Source organism: Temnothorax americanus, unplaced genomic scaffold (genome assembly GCF_048541705.1).
Source record: "Temnothorax americanus isolate GAGA-0224 unplaced genomic scaffold, ASM4854170v1 Scaffold4, whole genome shotgun sequence".
Lineage (NCBI taxonomy): Eukaryota > Metazoa > Arthropoda > Insecta > Hymenoptera > Formicidae > Temnothorax > Temnothorax americanus.
In genome coordinates, this window is record NW_027509547.1 from 1,832,752 (window position 1) to 1,855,256 (window position 22,505).

Consider the following 22,505-nt stretch of genomic DNA (forward strand, 5'->3'; position numbering starts at 1 on the left):
TAATGTGCAGCGACGTGTTCTACGTTAAAATAAAAAGCAGCTACTTAATTGTAATATATACTGATAACAATATTTACGCCACATGTTATTAATGAAATGTGGAAGTATATAAATGTCATATTATTATCTAATAATATAAAATAAAAGCTTCGGCAAAATAGAACGAGTTTTTTTGTAGTAAAGAAGTTTTAAGCGCGATTCGAATGTATTCAACTGACATATTTCTCAAGTTTCAATCTAGAAAAGTATCGGCGCCGTTCTTCACGTCGATAATGAGCGAATTATTGCTGTGGCTAAGACGAATGGATCGAATGATAAACGTCCGTGCTATAGCTCGTCTAAAAGATTATAAGATATTTTAAGTCTTCGATATTTTAAACTCGATCTCTTCAAGCAATTTAAGATAAAGATTATTTCTTCAATGGAAATGTAGCTCTATCTTCTTATCTGTTGTAACATTTTATTACTAATTTTATATATTATCTGTCATATATAAAATTATACATTATCTTGCTGAGATTTCAAAATTTACAAAACGTTAGATATCTAAAAGTCCAAGAGTTTAGCGGTAAAAATATAAATATCGGAAATTCAAGATTCCAAGAATTCAAACTTGTGAGAGCGCTTCAAGAATGTCACATTCAAAAGATCCAAGTTCGTAAATATGTCAAGTATCAAATATCTAAGTATATAATAAATTCAATTCACAGACGCGGATCTAGATGGTTCAAGATTCGGAATTAAAAGAAAAAACGAGTAAAAAGAGTGGATATGGTAACGTGTCCAAGAAATCAATAATATACTCCACCATCAATCAGCTATTTTTTGTCAACGGGATATTGAAGGAAAATGTTGCAAGATATAACGTATGTTTCTCGCATACCGTGCGTGCATTTTATGAAACGGTTGAGAAATGTGGTGAAGAATTGCTAACATCGTAAAGAGACATGAAGGAAATAAAGTAAGTGATTCGATCTAGAGTAACATACACTGTATAAAAAGAATTTTATTTATTTAATTCCACTCTTTCTCTCTCTCTCTCTATATATATATATATATAGACGCTTCTTTAAAATGCTTCCCTTCTGCTTTTTCCATTTTCGCCCGTCTTTGCCGACTTTAATGACACTGGAGCTGACCTGAAATCAAATTGAATATTTTTCTACGTCAGTAAATCTTTTGGTGTTTTTGCTCGTCGCCTTTTGCGACTACATTCGGTCTTCTTTGAATTCTTTCAAGGATCAGAGAGCAAGAATTCAAGTCTCCAATAACGCGTGTGTTTCCACAGAAATGTATTGATTAAAAATTCTATATTTTTCGAGATTTGTACCAAAAACGTGCAGAAGTAAAAACAAAATAAAATTCTAAATTCTCGTATATCGGTACGTTCGTAATTTGTCGAAGTTAAATGAAGAGGAGAATTCTTTACAAGATATCTTATCATTGTTAGAAAGTACTTCGCCGATAGAACTCTTTAACGAGTTTGCGAAACAAATTTTACTTAACGACTTGAAGACAAGTATTTTTAATTGCTGTTGAGATAGCTTAAAGATTAAGAATTCAAGGGTATTTAAGAGTTTGAACGATTACCGTTCGTCGCAATAGCGTTAATAGACGTGCACATTTCCTAAACAGGTTTCAGAGCAAGATATGTATTAAAGGAGGAATTACTGTAGGATAAATCAAGCTGGGATTTTGATCTTGCAGGTAGGACGGGAACGAGGGAAAGAAATGAGAAGTAAAGGACGAGAAATGGTAGAGCAGAAAAAAAAAGAAAAGAGCACGCGTTACGACTTGGCGCCGTATCAGGGCGCTTCCCCGATTTTTCGCCAGCCTCGAGAATAAAAACGCGTCTTGATTAAGACCGTCTTAATTAAAAGCGTTTCTCTTGCTCGGTTACCTTCATACACGGCTACTTTATTCTGTAATATTCACTTGTCAATTTATTACGAGCTTACTTAAGCAAGTATACGCGACGTATCGTTTTTATTTTATCTTCCCAAGCTGTGTCTTCCGTCATATTTTTACAGTATTTTAACTGTTGACACACGCGCCGGTCATATATCTTTATCTTGTTTCGAGTACGCGAGCCGTAAAATACGGGTGTCCTTTCTCTAAATATGAACAGTCGAGTTAGATAACAAGTTTCGTTAAAAAAGAATGAATATATGAGAGAAGCTGTGTGGGAAACATATTCTTGCTTCACATTCATAGATAATATAATATTATCTTTTCTTATTTCTTTCCATATTTATGTTAAATTGTTCTGTCTGGTAATAAAACGCGCGACATTCTTAAAGCAACAATTTTCTCAAATATACAATACATATACATATGTTTATGCATAGGGGGGTGTTTAAATATAACAAATATAAGATAACGCAGTCATATTTGTCATTAGTCAATGTCATCATGACTAATCACAACTGACAGGGTCAATTTGAAATTTATAGATAATTACAACTTAAAAGAACGTGAAGATTTATCGTAATAATCTTAAGTGGCAGCTCTAATTCCTACCGGTTTAAGTATATGCGAAAGCCACCTTGATAAATATTTACGAGGCTGCATAATTTTATTACCGTTTGCCACGATAGCAAGTTCCGTTACTCTTAATATAATCTGAGATGCATAGCATGTCCGAGAGTTCGAAACTAAGATGTTACCACGTTGGAAGAAAAAGTTCCATTTACGAATGGCGCGTGGAACATGGCCGAAAAAAGTACGGTTACGGTGGCGTGTGTTATATTACACGAACGACAATGCTGGAAACGGCATCGATTATCTCACGGCACGACGTGAGGAAAATTGAGCAAATAACGTTTTTCACATTCTGGGGATCATGACCGATAAAGCTCAGCAATTTCTTCAATATAGGAAGAAAACGGCGTTGTGACCGACGACGACGACGACGACGACGACGACGACGACGACGCCGGTGGCGAGAGGCAAGGCGGGATAAGCGAGTAGCAAGTCGACAGAAAAACAGATACGACGAAGCTCGTTTCCTTTATCTACCCGGAGAACTTGGAGACGATTCCTCGCGGCACCTCCTTCCGCTCTGCCTCGTATATTTATACGAATCCTTAATACTTTCTCCTGCAGTGTGCACGCCGCACATACTGAGATACACGTGCAAGGCTCTTATTGTTAGATCCTTGAATTACCAGGATCTTACTCGGTGCCTTACACAGTGGATTTCCAGAGAGCCGGGCGTCTGGATCGTTGAATTTCTGGAGATTAACTTCTGGAAACGTTGTTTCAGTGAACGGTCAGAGCAGAAATAAAGTAATAATAGTTTTGAGAAAATTAATTCAGATACCCCGAAGAAAAGATATAACACGAGTCCGACCTAAAGATTAAAATAATGAAATAAAAGAATTAATGAAAAATTACGCTACTGCGTGAGAACAAATATAACGTGTCTAAAGGAAACGCACATACATTATGTTTCCTAATGTTAAGATATATTTTGTTTAAGATATATTTTTCATTTTCAGGTAATCAGATAAATGACAAATAATAATTACTATCGAATTGCGAATGTCAAGATAAATAATAATTGATACAATTAGAGGAAAATATCTGATTGAAATATAATTTTAATCCGAACAGTGCGGTTAAATTTTGATTAAATATGTCATAATTAATTTTTGATGCTGATATGATATTGATTAATTTACATAGTAATTAGTATTAACACATAGAAGAAATTATAATTGCTTTACATTAAATTAGAAGTTAATCAACAATTACATATACCAATTAAGTCGTCATTAGGATAGATATCTTTTAATTAAATTTCGGGGAAGAATAGAGACTCGACCTATTTAATGATTTCTCTCTGTCGCTCTATTCCAGGATTTCACATTTATACGTCGAACGAAAGCGCGCACACAGAAAGGGAGGAGGACGAAATCTTGACAGTGAAATACGAGGATGGCAGATGGTCGAAACCGTATTACGACTGCGGGGGTGGCAATATCTGGATGCTGACGTACACCGTACCTTTCTTCGGATACATCAACGATACGTATTTCTTCAAGTGAGTGCAGATTCTTTTCGTCACATCAAACGTCCGCGATTAACTTAGCGCTCCCTTATTAATAAATCGAGAATGTCTACGAGAAGGTATTTCGTAACTCTCATACGTTACTAGTACCATATACATTTGCATTTTGTCTCTTACTCGGCTATCGTGTCTCGTACTCCCATATGGATGAACGATTCCAAATTTTAATTACACGTAACGTTGTAAATCGAATTTGTTTACGTGCCGAAACATAACGAAAAATTTCCAATGTTTAATCTGTCGTGCAAAATACTCGAATATAAATATAGATGGGAATCTGAATTTATATCAGGTTTCATGATATAAACATGAGATTGAACGTAATGAATAATTTCTAATATTCATTATTGGAATATGATCGGTTCCCTTATTGAAATATTACGGCAACTCATCAATCTTTAACTACGTTGTATCGAAAGATCGAGCACAGATAAAAGTCTGAGAGAACGCTGCTTAATGTAAGTGCCACTTACATTATGAACGTACACACGTTACTATTCGTAAATTAAGGAGCCTGCGCCACTCGAGAAATTGTACCGTCATCTTCATTCCGCGATCGTATTTGAATCTCAGGATCTTTGAATTGATAATCCTCGGAAAATGTATAAAGATCTTAGAATGAAAACTTGGAAGAATTTCAAGAATCCGAAAATTCAAGTGTCAAAGGTTTCGTGGAGTTGGAAGATTCTAGAATGCGATAACGTGCAATATTTTCGCTAAATCGTAACATTGCGAGAAATATATAGCGTCGAACTTTCTTTTACTGGCGAATTTGCGCTGAAAAATAAAGAATCAGCGAATTACAGGATTTATTTAATCGTAAAATACTTTTTCCTCAGAGAACGATGGAATTACGTTGTATAGTGAAAGAAGTAATTAACTGTAACAACAGTAATTAACATTTTCCTTCATCAATTTGATTACGTAAAAATTTAGGTTCCATAAATTTTCTTTCTCTTATAGCGATTCGTTTCAACTTGATGGTAAAAGTATCAGAATTCTTTTGATCGCTCCCCTTGTAATATTTCGGGAAACTGGTTTTATAGGTCCAATGTGTCAATTTGATCGTAATTACGACATAAATTTGATCAGCAGATTGGTATATCATTGGCGTAATAAAGCCGTCGCGATATAAAAAAAGAAAAGTAATATGAAGGATCATGTAATATTAACGTTAAATTTTTTTAATGACGCTCTCTAATATTCTCTAATATTCAGTTACATTTCTCGATGTTCCACTTTTCCGCAAAAATTATATAAAGATATCATTTCCCGAGCGCGCTTCACAATAGCGATGTCTTTTTCGTTAATGAATCTAAAAGGGAAGAAAAGAAAAATAGAATAAATGAAGAAAATCTGGGGATATCCAATATTTTAAACGTAATGAGTTCTCGAGGGGGATTGCACGATATATATAGATTGTCTCAACCAACTACCTAGATATCAAGTAACTTGATAGTCTCGATTACGGTTCCTTAAGCAAACTTAAAGTCAGTGTTCCCTCGAAGAAGCAATATTATTCCGTATTTGAAAGTTATTTATTAAAAAAACAAAACTTTAACGTCTTGACAAAATGATTTTCTTTTTAATTAACTTTGAGGTGGATTTTATCGTGAATGAATAATGTGAATTAATTTAACTGTCGCTATACTTTATATATATATATATATATATATATATATAAATGTAAATTCTATACTGTCTATTTTATGGTGATTGGTAAAAATAAACTTGACGCACTTCCTACGAGGAAGGATTACATATTTATCGAAGAAAGGACAGGGAAGAATAGTTTTTCATCATATATGAAAACTGTTCTAAGCTGAAAATAGAGCTAGAGTTTTATCGAAATACTTTGTGTATATTCTTTATCCAATATTTATATTATATTCTCTCTCATATTTTATTCATCAATGCAGAGCTTGAAGAATGTCCGTGCCATCAAATCAGTTTATTATTATATTTATTATTCCGGTATATGTATCGCGACGCATTGTACTTTTAGTTGATAAATAAGTAGAGAAGCTTACGTCTTTTCTCCTAATATGAAAGTGCACTTTTTAAAGAAAAGCGCCTTATGGATCCTCTATCCTCCTCTCTATCTCTTTTTTTCTCTTCCTGCCTAATATCGCGAAAATTCTTTATTTCCAAGCATAAGACATAATTATAATAACATTGTTCATAAATTATGTTTGTGATCAATCAAACTTCTTTGAGAATTAACTTTATGTGGAAAACATGCTTTTGCCAAATCAACGGAAAACGAAAATTAAAACTAACAAAATAACCTCGCACTCGCATTGATATTAGCGCTACGGTAAAAAATATAACTAATATAATATAATTAAAGTAATGTAATTTTTAATATTATATATACAACTAATTATAAGTGATTCAGAATCAAAATTTTTGAAAGTCAATCTAATTGGTATCCAGAGCGCAATAGGGTTAATATAAGGGATAGAGGTATTTAGAGATCGTGGCTGTGGACTGGCGCTCGAATATTCACTGGCACAGTCAGCAAGAAGAGTTATGTCATTTCGCGACAGTGAAATATACGGGGAGTTCGCGATCGTGTTTTCCTTTGAGAGAATCGGCGAAACTGGTGCGCGGCAGAGAGAGCACAAACGGCAACCGCATAGTCGCATTATGCCGAGCTAATGATAGTTCGCCCATCGCGCTCTTGCTTGCCCCCGCGTACGCAAGGGGGGCAACAAGTGAGTAGATGGAACGGACGGTGGAAAGTTACACTAAAGTTGCCAACTCGCTCGGACGCAACCTTGTCGATATTAGCAGTGAAGTTGCTTGCCAACAAACTGTCGTATCTAGCGGAAGTTTTCCAAAGATCTACCGCCCAGCCAACCCCGCAACGTAGAATCGCTCCCATTCTTCCGTGTGTTCATTTGAAATCGTTAAACTCCGTCAAACTATAGAAACTATTTGCACGTGAATACGAAAATAGTTGAAGTATTCAATAAAAAAAAATAAAAAATCCCGAACCAGCTTCATACTTCCTTAAAAATTTCTCGGCAGTTGAGCAACTGGTTCAAAATTTTCAATACGAAGGAATTGCCACGTGTTTTTTAATAAAAATGAAATTTCTTTCCAGTAGTTTTTCTTAATTCATAACGGGAAGAATAGATGTGTGATTGACATTGCGGAATACGTATAGGGTATTGTTATATTTTTTGAATTATCGCTACCATAAAAATGTGCGGGAAATATTTTCTTTGAGCAACTTTCAGTCGGTTTTCTTGTCGGGTTGAACTCAAATAAATAAAAATAATGTATCAGTACGTTACGCATTTTCCGAGTCCGCTATCTTTCGTATAAGAGAGACGTTGGAAACAGTTCGCAAGAAGAAAGACAGCAAGAAAACTGCAAAGAGTTTATCAGTCTCAAAAGAAGAAACTTCTTTTTTCCCCGATCCTTTTCATTATTTAGACTAAAACTTGTGTTGTAAAATGTCCTGACATTATTAAATTTAACTTAAAATTTTATCCTACACAAAGTGTTCAGCAACAAGCGCATCTGGCACACGTAAAGCTTTTCCTTGTCGAGAATTGAAATAATTTTCTTTGCTAAAGATATTGAAATATAAATACTTTTAATGTTAATGATTAAAACTATTTTGACAAATTTTTAATTATATTTTATCATAATTTCTATACTTGAGAGAACTATAAGATATATTTATTATTAAAAAAACTCTGAAAAAATATAATTGTGCGCAATTAAATATTGGTGAAAAAAATTGATACAATTTTTTTACAAGAATTGCCTTATTCGCTACATTACCAAACACTGTATGTAAGACATAAATTTAATTTTAAATTAGCAGTTACCTGTATTAAATGACATCGCGACATCTCCCATGTTGATCTTTTCTCTGACCCTCCAAACAATCATTAATATTTCTATTTGGAACAACTATAAAACTCTGTACAACTACGTCTCGGAAGTTGTCGTCATCCGTTTCTTCTAACAATGTTTCATTCATCGGTGTTTCATTTGTCGATGTTTCTTCTTGACAAGTGCCGGATGAAATCACAATGGCCGTTATTATCACGATTATCAGTAAAATGTTCACGAGCAATTTCATCTTCAAATAATTCTGCAAAACCCGATTTTTTAAATAATAAAAAGGTCGGAAAGTCAAAATTTAAATATTGTTTATTATCTTTTTTCTAAATTTTTAGTCTAACTAAACTCTTCTTTAATTTTATTTGAAATTTTAATTTTAATTTTTTCTCTTACAAAATGCACTTGCTTGAAATTCTTGTCAATTACCTTTCTATTTATCTTTTTTTAATTTTATCGAATTTTTATCAAGTTTTTCTTTTCACTATTTCGCTCGTTTGGTTCCAGTAAGTAAACAAACTCTGCAGTCTGTCTCTTGCGAATCTGTTATTTATATCTCTTCGATTGGGTAAGCATAGTGGAAGAAACTGGTTATTAGCGGAATCTCACGATCATATTCGAACAAGATAGAAACCGCAGCTTATTTAGAAAAAACAAGGTTTAGATATTTATACATAACAATTAAATTTAATGTGCTATAAAATGTAATAAACAGATAATTATGTGCTGCTAATTATTCGCGAGGTAATTATATTATAAGTATGAAGATAAAAAGAGAAAGTGTATAAATAGATAATAATATAGGAGGCTCGTGTGAATTTTGTTTAGCTCTAGATATTTGGATATCTCATTTTGTATTTGTAACAATTACCTTACATCTCATGTTAAGCGACTTGGCGACATTTATTGTTCCTATCTCTTCGTTGGCCACTCTGGCAAGGCCTATAACTTCTACGCGGAGCAGTTATAATACTACCATACCCGGGTTTTCGCCATCTTTGACAAGTTTCAGGTGGAATTACAGCCGCCAATATTACAATTGCCAGCAATATCTTTACCAGGAATTTCATTTTTCTGCAATATTACAAGTTTCAGGAAATAATAAGAGGTTCGAGAAATCGAATTTCTCAAATATCCTTACGTATACTTTTAATATTTTATTTTTTTCTCGTTCTTTTCAATCTTTTTTTCTTCTAAAAGATATAATGTTCTTAATTTCTTTTTACAATTAGATATCTCATTTTTTCGAGCTTTCCGTCAGATTTTTCTTTCTTACCTTTTAGCTTCTATTAATTTTCAGTTGTTACAACTTTTTTCTTGACTCACAGATTTGTTTTCTATGGTCCCAGCAAACTAACTGTACGAGTTGCCTGTCGCAGACCCGATATTTATATTTTTTCGCTCAAGCCTTTTTGTTATGAATAACTGGTTATTAAATGAAATTCAACAATCGTTTCCGAGAATTAACAAGTTATATGGAGATCATTAATTACAACATTTACATAGATATGCACAAGAAGTATTAAGGAGGTTCGATGGCTTCATCGGAGGGAGGGAGTAGTGGGACGCGGAAGTTCTGGAAACAGCGCACCAGCGTTTGAAGTAGTGGGAATGAAGGGGATTGCTTTGATTGGTCGCCGCGTGCGTATAATGCGTGCTGCTGTTCACGTCGTTCACGACCGTGGCAGTCTAGTAGACGAAAAATCAAGCACGTTATGCTTTAATAATTAATTTTTCTACGAAATATGCGGTAACCTTTCTCTTTCTTTTGCTCATTTATTTGTAAATTATTAAGTTACATGTGCATATTTTTCTTTCCTTATCATTTGAATTTTTTCTTGCACTTATTTCATTCTGAAGGTATATGCAATATATTATTTCCCATAAAAACCTATGTTAAAAATGCAGCCAGTTTCATGAAATTTTAATATGTTGTTTTGTAATGCAAAATAGAATTATGTGAATTTTTGGGGAATTTTTTACCGTCCTGTTTTGAAAAAAATTTAATCCAAAAATTGTACTTTTTAAGGTTTTGGAGTAGATTTTTTTCAAAACGGGTCGGTGAAAAATTCCTAAAAAATTCACATAATTCTATTTTGCATTCCAGAACAACATATTAAAATTTCATGAAACTCTCTGCATTTTGTTGTAGCCATCGAACATTTTTAATCTTAATACGCTAAAAAACGTGGTTGCAAAAAGAACAGGATCGCATCCTGAAAGGCATTGTAACGCAAAACTATACATAAAATTTAATAAATAAACATTTCGCGAGGAATCATCAGATTTAAATACAAATCAGGAAAGATGCAAGTAAAAAGAGATAGGCTCGTATCTCCTTTTTTACATTCTTGGCAATAATATTTATATTTAATCGATAGATTATACAAATCTTTCCGTCGTTGAAAAATTTTTATTAACAAAATTTCACGATCGTTTCTGCAGAAACGATAAACCATTTAAAAATATTTAGTTATTCGCCTATGTCAAGTATCAACCTTCATACGTCGGGAGATTTTTGAAAAATAGGATTATTGATGGGACGTGGCTGTAACGCGTAGCAAATATATTCCAAAAAGCCTGTCAATCTGGAAAAGATACGCAATAACATCTCTCTCGCGGCGAATTGTTGTATCTATATATATATATATATATATATATATATATATATATATATATATATTTGGAACGAGTTGTTGCCGCGTGTCTTAATAAAATGTACCGGATTGATATTTCCTTGCGTGAAATAACTACACTTGAACATAAAGCTGAAGCAGAACTATAGATAAAGATATGAAGAAATATGTATGACATCTCGTATCTATACACATTTTGCCATTTAATATTAAATATTGAATTTATTCCATTTTCTCTCTTATCTTTACCTTGTCCATGTCTTTGTTAAGACGCGATTTTACGACATTGTCCACGATGTTTTTGTTGGCCTTCCGGGCAAGGATTTCTATATGGAACATCTATGAGAAGGTCTAGAGATCCAGACAATTTTTCGGTTGTGTTCTCTTGACAAGCTCCAGATACAATCATACTAGTTGCCAATATCACACTTATCAGCAGGATACTTGCGAAAAATTTCATTTTCAAGCGGTATCGTAAAACTCAGGAAATAATAAAAAGACTGTTTAAATATCGGAATTTAAATATCGTTCGTTACTATTTTGCAATTGCCTTTTCTTCTAATTATATGAAATATTTTTAAATCCCGTTTGTATTATATATTCCACTGTCTCGAAGTTTTGATTTACACAAATTTGACTCTTATTGCGCTAACACATAAACGAACTTTATCAATTGTTTATCGGGAGTCCGATATTTATATTCATTCGGTTACGTAAGTCTCTTCACGCCGGAACTGGTTAATAATGAAATTTAAATTTCTGCAGAGAATCAAGTAACTACGATTGCTACAAAGATTTATCTACGTATAAATGTCAATTCGGTATTTCTTGATACGTCTAAAAATACTTAAAATCTTTTTAAGTTTGCGCCTCGCTAAAAGGAGCTCGTAATATAAATGGTAAAAAAAGACAACGAATAAACACTGCATGAAATTATCATATTTAAATATAAGAACGTAGGAAAAATACGCAGTAAAGAAGAGGTACGATAGGTGCATTTAGAATACATATGGTCTTTTTGCTTCTCATCTCATATTTTTATAATTACTTTACACAATAAATACCTTCTCTGCGTCTTAAACGACGACGCGACATGTTCCGTGACGATCTTTCCTCTGGCCTAACGGGCAAGGATTTCTATCCGGTACGAATATCATCATGTTGGTTGTGAACACAGTTATGTTTTCTTGACAAATTCCAGGTATAATCACAATGGCCATTAATAATACCGCAATTACTAGCAGGATATTCACGAATAACTTCATTTTCAAACAGTGATTTGAAAACGCGAAGTTTCACGGTCACTTTATAGAATCTAGAGACTGTGATTGTTATATAAAGATGTGTTTCTTTATATATAAGCATAAGCACTAGTTATCGATGTTGATGCAATAGATGATAGTATATATGAAAAATGATGAATTACTTATCAATAACGGATACGTAGCGAATAAAAATTTGTTTCCACGAAATTATTATATTTAAATATATGAGGATGAAGCAAAGTTTAAAAAGAATTAAAGAATATGCGATAACCTCATCGTATCAATAATTCGCACATTTAGCATTAGATATTAGATATGGATATCTCATTTTATATTGAGAGGCGATATTTTATAATAGACATAAGAATTACAGCGAAAATACGTAACGCTATTTCCGTTGAATACATCACGTTTTATAATGACGACTCGCAACTTTTCTTCGCAGCTCTATTATGCATGTTTTTCTTTAAAATTTATCTTGAAATTTCTGATAATATTCTCATATTTTTCGAACGCAGTTTCTTTTTTATTTCTTTGTAATATTTCCGCTTTATAACTATGTTGCCGTCTATAAACTTACAAGAATTCCTTCCGTTTTTCTTATAGTGCAGCGCTGGTCGACTTTATATACCTTTGGGAAATAAGCACACACATTGTCACTCTTTTTTACTGCGCATTTACTATTTATATAACCTCATGTGTTCTCCTGATTATATTCCATTAACGTAATGGAAAAATTTATTATAAACTAGCGCATTTTTTTATGCAAACTGACAAGCTCAATACTACAATGAATATACATGTACACAGTCGAGGTAATCAAGCTTACACATATAACACATTGTGTGTAATATATAAATTTATTGAAATTTTATTAGTAAAGATAGAATATTCATATGTAGAAGTATTTAATATTTCTGTGCGCTATTTGGCTACGATATACGTACGCTGCTGCTATGATATTTTGGAACTTCCCATCGCATGTATAACTTTCAACTGACATACTTGAAAAGCTGAGTTTCTGCAAATATTTGAAAGCAAACATTAAAGACACGTTTCATATTTCTGGAAAAAATCTGTTGCGAGCTAGAACGTATGGTTTTAGATAAGCTTTGTTCAATAAATGCGTTTAAAAAATTGTTCAAAAATAGAATTATATCTTTGAACGGCTGTTAATGTCAAGATTTTTGTCTTTGTAAAACGATTATTGAAGTTGAAGTAAACATATGAATGCTTATCTGTTCAACGCTGTTTATTTTTATTTCATGCTTTTATCTGATATAAACAACGACTACGTTCTTGACATAAAAAGTTCCGAAATTTTTTAAAATAATTTTTATATTTTTTGAATGGTAATTTTTTGTAATATTTTTAGATTTTTCTTTGAAAGAATTCTTTTCACTTTTTTTCCTGTAATATTTTATTATTTAGAATCTTACCACAATATCGCGCGCGTCTGTCTTTTTCCGTACATTAGATTCTTTCTGCAAGTCTGATTGTTTAGTCAACAAAGTGCACACTAAGAGGTGTCTCTACTATATTATATAGATATATATTGTGCAATATGTCATACAAATAACCGGTTAGATATTTAGATTCTCTTTTTTAAAAAAACAATAAATTTAAATGGCTAAAGTATAAGATCTAGAAACGCGGAGATTAAACAAGTAAATATTACAATTAATTATTTTGAAGTATACTTGATAAATTATTCTTTGTTACTAGAAGATAATTGTAAATGTTAATAAAATAAAAAAGAACGATCTCTAAAGAAAAAACAAAAAAGAGCGGATTAATTTGTCGATCGTACATCAAAGAATTTATAGTTCATACAACACGTAATATAGCTGACATTATTAACATAAAAAACATTATCTACTCACTTTTATTTTTTTTATAAGTCGTATATTGTTTTTTTATTTTTTAAATTGGTGCGTCATTTTAACCGAATTAGTGACTTTTTAATTATAAAAGTTAATATTTTTTTTGAGCCTGCAAAAAAATATAAAAGGTTAAAACAGGGAAGCATATATAAAATAAAAATTAAGAAAAGAAATATATTAAAATTTCTGACAGTATATATATTTTAAGTATTATATTATTGCAGTTATTATTCTAGTATTCCTACGCGTGCATGTATCGATATTCAATAATTTTTCTTGGTAAACTATGGATTATAGAACCTTCATTTTCATTGAATATGTAATATGCAACGTTTAGATTATTAAAAAGAATAAAACAGGTAAAGAATAAAAAAAATTAATTTAATTCAATTTTAATATTTTTATATGTAACAATTTCTGTTACTAAAATTAGTTTTCGTAACAGCTTGAACAATATCCAGACACGGAATTTACTCGTAGTCTCGTAGTTTTGTGTTTTATGAAATTTGATCAAATCTGATTTGATTGACCTGAGGGAATCAAATCATGTTTATAGCTTTATGTTATTTTTATCACAATTGGAAATAAATTTTGAAATATTAAATTAGTTTTAATCACCAGGAAATTGCCGTCGTTATTTCACCACCTTGCGACATACTCCGCGAGCATCGTGTTTCTGTCCTTCAGGGCAAGCAAGTTTCACATTCCTCGCAGGAACCTTTATGAAATGACGGTGAAAAGGGATGTGGGTGCTGCTTCCAATACCTAATAATACAGCTTTTTCGGTCCCATATTCAGTGGTATATTCAGTTGTCGTATTAGGTTCACATGTTCCCAATGGTATCACAAATGCTATTATTGTGATTATCAAGAAAGCATTAAGAAATGCTTTCATTGTGCGAGATTTTCCTTCGCGAACTAAAAAAGAAAGAATTAAATTTCAAATATAATTCTTATTCTGTTTCGTGTTCTGCCGAAATTTTAGAGTTTCTATATAAATTTCTTCTATTGATTCTTTTAATTTTTCCAGATGTGTTATAAATATTTTTCTATCTTATTTGTTGTACGTAATTGTTTATAATGTTTAGAACTTTGTGTGATAGTTTTAGCTTTTTTGTTTCTTTTTACTTAAATCCTTTGAAATAAAGACAATCTTTTCTATTTGTTTTGTTTTAATTTTTTCGTGGTTTACAATCTTACCGCAATTTCTTCAGCAAATTCAATTTGCCACTGCAGCTGATCGTTTCGACAGATTAATTCGTATTGCTATTTCTCTATTCAGGCTCTCTATATATAATCCACATGTTTTCCTGTTTACGTAAATTTTACCACCATTATATAAGAAAAACTGGTTAGTATGAATCAACATACTCTTTTTTAAATTAACGAAACATTATAATTGCTGAGATACGAATCGAAGGTTAAACACGTGAATTAGTACGGACTCCCATATATCTCGGAATACTTTAGAAGTTTTTTGTCAATTATAAAAAAAAATTATTAAACTGGATATTGAAGAAAAAAAGATTTTTGAAAGATTGAATTAATTTATTAATTGTAATGTAGGATTTACAAAATAACGTAACAACTGATATTAGCATCAAAATTGATATCTTTTTTTTATAATCGATTAGTTTATACATATTAGGTACTCTTCTAAATTAGTTAATCGGATTGGATTATTCATTGAGTTTAGAATTACAAGTCACATTTTGAACCTGCAAAAAAATACATAAAAATTATAACGAGAAAATAAATTTTTTAAACTATATATAAAACTAAAAAATATATATAAAATGTAAATGTAAAGAGAGATTAGAATTTCTGATGGTATTTCAAAATTATTAATTATTATAGCATTTACATAAAATACAGTACACATCAAAAATTTGTCTCAGTTGTATTGTATATGAAAACTCACATTTCCCTGTTATCTGTGTTATGTTCTAAATATTAGATTATTAAAATAATGAAAAAGGAACGTAAAAATTTGCGTGTATTAGCTTAGCTTCAACTAATATTACGCTTTAACGTTGCTATGCTTAATAATTTCAGCCATTAAAATTTGTTTTCCTAATAGCTTGAACAATATTCGCATATATAATCTGCCTGATTCTCGCAGCTTTGCGTTATATTCCCGAAAATGTTGGTGCGTGATTATATTCGAGGGTTTACGCCGCCTCTCTATTAGGGAATGGGTTTGAAATATTAAACTGATAATTAAGTTTGCACGTCTTCCCTATTGTAATGGCGTTCGGCACAACCCGTGAGCATCTTTTCTTTGTCCTTTGGAGCAAGGTGGTCTCGTAGAAATGTCTATGATAAAAAATGGTTCAACGCGACTACGCTAATACGTGTAGTTGTGGTCATACACGTCGCTAGTGATATCACTATGGTCACCACTAACATGATTGCTAGCGAAACGTTAAGGAATATTTTCATCGTGTTAATTGTAAAAATCTAAAGGTTCCGTGTGATCTAAAAGATATAAAATTAAACATCATATATTGTTTATCTATTCTTTTATTTTTACGAAGTAGTCGAATAAGTTTTATATAAATCTTCCATTCTTTTATTTTTAAAAAGTTTCTTTAAAAGTCTTAATTTTTCTATTTATTTCTTTTATCAAATATAAAATAACTTAAAAAAATTTTAAGAAATTCCTCTTTTCGCTTATTTCTTTGTATTTTTTTTTCTATTTTTTTACCAATTTAAAATAAAAAATACTACAATTCGACACACACTTTATCCTATCGGCAAACTCGCATTATTATTTGCTATACATCTCTCCTATTTATAATCATCCTGATTTCTCAAGCTTCATTATCATCTTTTGAAAGAACCGGTTATGAACCAGTATATCCTTTTCTACTCAAACGAGAAGTTATAACGACAGGACTTCCCAAACGCCACAAAAAACACGAAGGTCAAATAGTTATATATAGGTATATATAGGTATATTTAAAATAAAAAATTGCTTCTTATTATTAAAAGATAAATAAAGAAAAATACTTCGAAGATTATACTAAATGTGTTGATAATTACTTATAAAGCTATTATTATATATATGAACTAATGAAGTATGATAAGGTTTAATATCAAAAGGAGCAGTACAGTTTTGTTAGAAAAATTAAGAAAAACAATTTAATCGATTCATTTCTCGTTATTTTAGAAAACGTAAATTTAAAGAAGTTTGTTTTTATTTACTTCTTTAGCTGCGTCTCTCTCTCTTTCTCTCTTTCTAGTCTTTTGAGATCCGTGAATCACAATGTGTGTCAAGTAAGTGCAGCCTACAACGGTCGCGAAACAAAGCTCACGACGATCACGGCATACAAATCGACAAATGAATATAAATGCAAGCTGTAAGGTGAAAATATAAGCATCTAATATTTTTTGTGATATTGGATATAGAAATACTCTCTAGACGCGATTAAATTTTAGTATTAATTAAAAGCAATCTTGAATTATAAAATTAAAATTTAGAAAAATTATAATTTGACGAAAAAAAAAACAATAATACGTATAATGAAGCAGAATCTCATTTTGTGACTCATTGTGTGTTCTCATGCTTGCTAACTAACTGCATTCCTTTTTAGCTTTTCAACAATTACGCTTTTAGCATTTCATGCGCGAATTAACGCGTTATGAGAAAATATAATTTAATTTCTTTCATAATATAAAATGTATTCTGGGCTGTAGAACGTACAGAACTTATATATACGACTCTAATAATGTTGTTAGATATCTTACAATTAGTAAATATTCACACATAATTACAATGCAATTAAAATTAACATATACAGTGTGAATTTATTAATAAAACCTGCGGATACAAAACACAGAATATTTTCACCCTTTTGTCGTTGCTACGATATTTTCTACGATCTCGTTTTTAGCTTTCATCTGATATTGCTGAAATTTTGATATCCACCGCAGCTTGCAAATAGACATAAATGCACATGTACTTTAGGAAGGAATCTGTCAAAAGCTGGAATGTATAATTTTCAGAGATACAAATTTACACTTTAAACAAACTCTAAAATAATAACTCACAGTTCGTTAAGATGGGATAATTTTTTTTACATCTTTGTTGTTATATAACTTTGTTATATAACTTACTATAATTTTATAAAAAAATAATATACATGTATTTGGTTGATTATTGTCAATTAAATTACTTAATGCTGTAACATTCAAAGCTATCAATGTCACCAACGTTAATAAACAGTTAATTAAATATTTATTCTCTGATTATTAATAAAATGGCTGGAAAATATATTAAATAGAAATATGTGTGGAATATTCTGTTAATGTATAAAATTGGAAACATTCGCACCAGGGTTTTCATAAGAATTTACGTAACGCGTTAATTACGAATCCAGAGTATAATCGCACGTGATTTAACCACGTCCAATTGAAATCTGTATTCTGCTTTTGAAGATAATTTGTTTTAACAGACCTAAATACACTGTTTTAAAGAAACAGTTACCTGTGTTTCTCGATTATTATACCGGCGTGCGACACGTTCCTCTGGAATCTTTTCTCTGGCCTTCTGGACACGGGTCTGTAATTCTCGAGGGTACCGTTATAGCTGTGCGCGGGGTAACATTAAGCTTGGCTCGTGCATATTCGTACTCGTGCATTTCACTCTTATTCTCCTGATCGACTGTCGATAGTACTAAGATTAACATTGTCGTCGCAAGTATTAGCAAAATACCCATGAAGCATTTCTAAACGATGTAACAATTCTTAGTTTAAAAATACAAATCAAAGTGCGAGTAAGGATCAAAATCTCCGCACCTCCAATTTCGTATTTTTACCCCTTTCTCGATTCTTTCTTCTTGACTTCTTTTGACTCTGTTCGTAATTTATGCGAAATCTTCGAACGCTTCTCACTCTTGATGCTTCTTTATTCGACTTATCTCGGCGAGTATCTTGCCGCTTCGCTGCTGTCGCATATTTTCTATTTATACTTAGATATTATTTCCAACGCGATGCACTTTGCTTCATTACAATAAAAATTAAAATTGTGCAATTTAAAAACGCGCTGGTCGTCGTAATCAAAATTTACTGATATCAATGTCGTCAATAAGCATAACAATACTTATAGCATATAATACTTAGAGCATTCCGTTACTTTCCCGTTTTGGCCAGAAATAATTAGTTGAATTAATTTAGTTGAATCAATACGATATCGATGCATCGATAAATAGTCGATATCAAATATTGACTGATCTTTGTTTCTCATATCTTTGACCTTATTATAATTGCTTTTACATAATATACATAATGTTAATCAAGCAATTGCGAATATTTCTGGAAGATTTCTAATATCTTTCTAACTCTACATCAAATCAGTGCAAAGTCGGAAAGCACGATATATGTATATATTATGTATTCGATGTAGAAAGAATTGGCCGAAAGACATAGAAGTCTTATAGAAATATTTATAATTACTCAATTAACATAAAAAAATTATGATGAGTTTAAAAATGACAAAAATATCAACCACTATTCGACATTGACCATTCATTTACGCATCAAAGTCAAATTGATTGAATCGATTTGACTAATTATTTCTGACTAGAGAGTAAATGTCTGTAAAATTTAACATAAATGGGACGTATACACAACTCTATAACAAACTGATAAGTAATATACAGGGTAGCTCAGCTTTGCACACGTTTTCTATGACTTGCACCCGAGACGCTATAAACCCTGCAAGCTACAGACCAACGTGACAGACTAATATCGATCTTGACATAGTTAAAGATGTCTTTAAAAATAAAATCTTTCGTTGATCGATAGAAAATAGGTCACTATAGGTACATGTCGGTAAACAACTTTATGTCTGAATATAGAAAGATGGGAAAACAGATAAAGATATATAGGCTCATATTTTTGCATTTTGCCGCACATTCGGCATTAAAATCGATTGCTGGCGTTTATTTCGTACTGACAATACCGTCGTCGTATTTAGACCAATAAATGTCAAAATCTGATAATACAGCTGACATAAAGAAAGCGGTCGCGGTAGGACTGTTGCACACACACACAGCCATTAATAACACTTTATTTAACAATATTTGTTATTTTTTTTCTATACAGAGTAGGAGTTATTACTAAACGTCCATTAGAGAAAAATCAATTCCAAATTCGAAAATCCATTTGTCATTTAAATTTCAATACACATAGTGACGTGCGGTTTGTACAAACATACAACTCTATAGATTTTTTTCTATTTATTATTAAACTTTGTTAACGTACATACATAGTTTTTATTTTATATATAAAAATAAACATATAAAAAGGGCGTAGATGCACAGACAGATAAAAAAAAGCATCTTATTACGATTAATCAGGACTTATACATATTACGCGGTCACAATTTACCGCAATTTAATGACAGTAACAGAAAGAATAAAATATACATTTTTTTGATAATTGTATCGGTTGCGAAATAGTTCGTTCCTCTGATAATGTAAAGCAGACAAATAGCTTGGCCAATCTCTCGTCGTACGTTGTTACGATATTTCACTGCTGATGTAGCTTTCGGATGACACCGCTCGTATCGTTGAATCTGTAAACGAATATAAAAAATAGCAGCTCACGAATGAATACAGTTCTTGTTCGGCGACATAAAAGAAGAATTATGTGCAGTGGCTTTAAATTTTTTTTCGTATTCTTTTTTTTAGACACATACATACATACACCCACTCACACACTTAACCACACAATAAATTTTGTTCTATTGGTGTATTCAGACAGCTATGGAATGAGTCAGGATAATACGATCGCTGAAATAAACATATGGAATATAGGCAGGAGTGTTCCGGAAAAGGAAGAGGAAATACGTGCTATTCCCAGAGTAATTCCAAAAGTTTGCACGGGAGACATAAATTTCCGCTAATAAACGAATATTCAAAAAGCAGATTCGAAAAAGCACATGTCAGAGATATTCATACTTTAAAGTTAAGTTCATTTAGAAATTAATCACCAATAGTTACATAACATTGAATTAAAAAATGTTAAAGTAACAATGTCTTATAAAATTTGTGATAATAAAAATAGAGTTCAAATATATTTGTCAAAAAATTTTGTCGATATATCTCATAAGGTTAATGATATACACTGTGTATATAATATAACAGAAATGAATAAATTATCTGAGAAACAATTTATCTTTTATAATACTGAATATGGAATTAATATGACACGCATCTTTATTTTATTTTTTCATATTATTAAAAATGCCTAATAAAAATATACACTTTTAATATGTCTTCTTATACGGAGCTTTATTCGTACCCAAATTTTTTGATCAATTAATTTTTTGTATAAACAATTGCCTTTATTGTACTATTAAGAGACGGACGGACATTTAAGATAAAACTTCTAAATTATCCTGTATCTTTTAATTTTCAAAATTTCCATGACACTCAATAAAATCATTACGTGAATGTATCATACTTAATTTTCTTTATTTTGGAGATTTATCGATGTTTCTTGTTTGAATCCCGATCAATCGGACATGAAATAATCGAGCATGGATCGTCGCAACCATTATAATGACCGAGAATTTAAAATTTAACTGTCGTTGATTTTTCGGTAGTAGACGACTCTTTTTGTTTTTTCGTCCGATAACGGTGACAACGCGACAGTCATCATCGTCACGAGGATTAACAACGTGGCTCAAATTTTCATTTTTGTGATATTCACACAAAACCATTTGACCTCGATTTCTCCAAACGACGCGTATATGACGTATGAAATATCTTCGTTGATAGGGTGAAAGCGTTTTCTCGCTAATCTCCCGAGCAATGACGTACTATTTATTTTTCCCGAATATTCCAATTATTCATGCATTTCATGCAAATTCTTTTCTTTCTTCCTTATATGCATATCTTCCTGATTTCTACGATTCTCGGCAAAATTATCACGAAGGTTTACCTTATTTACTTGATGTTAGAGATTTTGCAAACGTAATCGACACTTTCCGTTCGCGTCACGTTGCTGACCAGGAAATGGACACGGAAATTCCGGCACTGTTATGATATTGAATGGAGACGTTGTCACCGATTCCTCAGTAGTAGGTGGCTCGGTTTGATCTTCGTTCATCGGCAATGACGAAACAGCGGTCATCACCGCCATAATTAATAACACGATGCAAAATTTCATTCTCGATTTTCGTCACAGAATACAAACTGCCTCGAAAGTTTGCTCTCGATAAAGTTTAAACGACGCGTACGACGTGTGAAATATTCTTGAAAAGACAGAGATTATAAAGACTCTGTCGGATGCTGCGTAGTGACTGATTAATTTTTTACAGAGAATTCCACGAATCGACAAATCTTGGCTTATGATAATTTTCATTACAGATATTACGTTATATTTACACGATAGTGTGTCAAAGGTGAATCATATATCTTTGATAAGAATTTATACTCAATATGAAAAACATGAGTAATCTTGCAATACTTCGCAGAAATGATAGCTAGTTAAATTCTAAATTTAATTCGTATATGTATATTTATATGTAAATATTTAGAAAATCTTATCACTACCTCTCTAAAAATCATACAGATTAAATTTTGCGATATAATTTGCATTGAAATGTTTTTAGATTAAAGCTATTTTAGCTAAATCTTGTATGGTATATGTTTTTGCGTATAAAAATATTTGTAATTTTTTTAAATATTTTAATTACTTATTTTTTATATTTTTTTACTACATATTTTTTAACCTTGTTTATATTTTTTATTCTAATTTTTTTATTTTCTAAAATAGT

The 22,505-nt window shown here is 31.5% G+C and overlaps 1 protein-coding gene and 2 long non-coding RNA genes across 26 annotated transcripts in view; 1 reads left to right on the forward strand and 2 right to left on the reverse strand.

The window, feature by feature from the left end:
* Positions 1-22,505, forward strand: part of LOC143902425 (uncharacterized) — a 77,426-nt gene that overhangs the window by 19,854 nt on the left and 35,067 nt on the right. For all 9 annotated transcript variants that reach the window (XM_077415308.1, XM_077415304.1, XM_077415306.1 and 6 more), the window contains one exon: positions 3,862-4,045. In XM_077415308.1, the coding sequence (XP_077271434.1) occupies positions 3,862-4,045 (184 nt within the window). The remainder of the gene's footprint in view (positions 1-3,861; positions 4,046-22,505) is intronic.
* Positions 987-14,358, reverse strand: LOC143902434 (uncharacterized). 9 transcript variants are annotated; one of them, XR_013258369.1, is made up of 7 exons: positions 14,336-14,358; positions 13,718-13,826; positions 11,634-12,855; positions 8,805-9,007; positions 8,363-8,572; positions 7,918-8,186; positions 987-1,139 (listed from the first exon to the last, which is right to left on the reverse strand). It is a non-coding gene; the product is annotated as an uncharacterized LOC143902434 (long non-coding RNA). The 9 variants fall into 9 exon arrangements; XR_013258368.1 differs by lacking the exons at positions 11,634-12,855; positions 13,718-13,826; positions 14,336-14,358 and adding exons at positions 9,210-10,521; positions 10,819-11,611 and having other exon boundaries at positions 8,363-8,491; positions 8,810-9,007; XR_013258366.1 differs by lacking the exons at positions 11,634-12,855; positions 13,718-13,826; positions 14,336-14,358 and adding exons at positions 9,210-10,521; positions 10,819-11,611 and having other exon boundaries at positions 8,810-9,007.
* LOC143902435 (uncharacterized) lies at positions 14,611-22,266 on the reverse strand. Of its 8 annotated transcripts, XR_013258372.1 has the most exons (4): positions 21,668-22,033; positions 18,207-20,297; positions 14,918-15,027; positions 14,611-14,635 (listed from the first exon to the last, which is right to left on the reverse strand). It is a non-coding gene; the product is annotated as an uncharacterized LOC143902435 (long non-coding RNA). The 8 variants fall into 8 exon arrangements; XR_013258373.1 differs by lacking the exons at positions 14,611-14,635; positions 14,918-15,027 and adding an exon at positions 15,421-15,435; XR_013258374.1 differs by lacking the exons at positions 14,611-14,635; positions 14,918-15,027 and adding an exon at positions 17,691-17,705.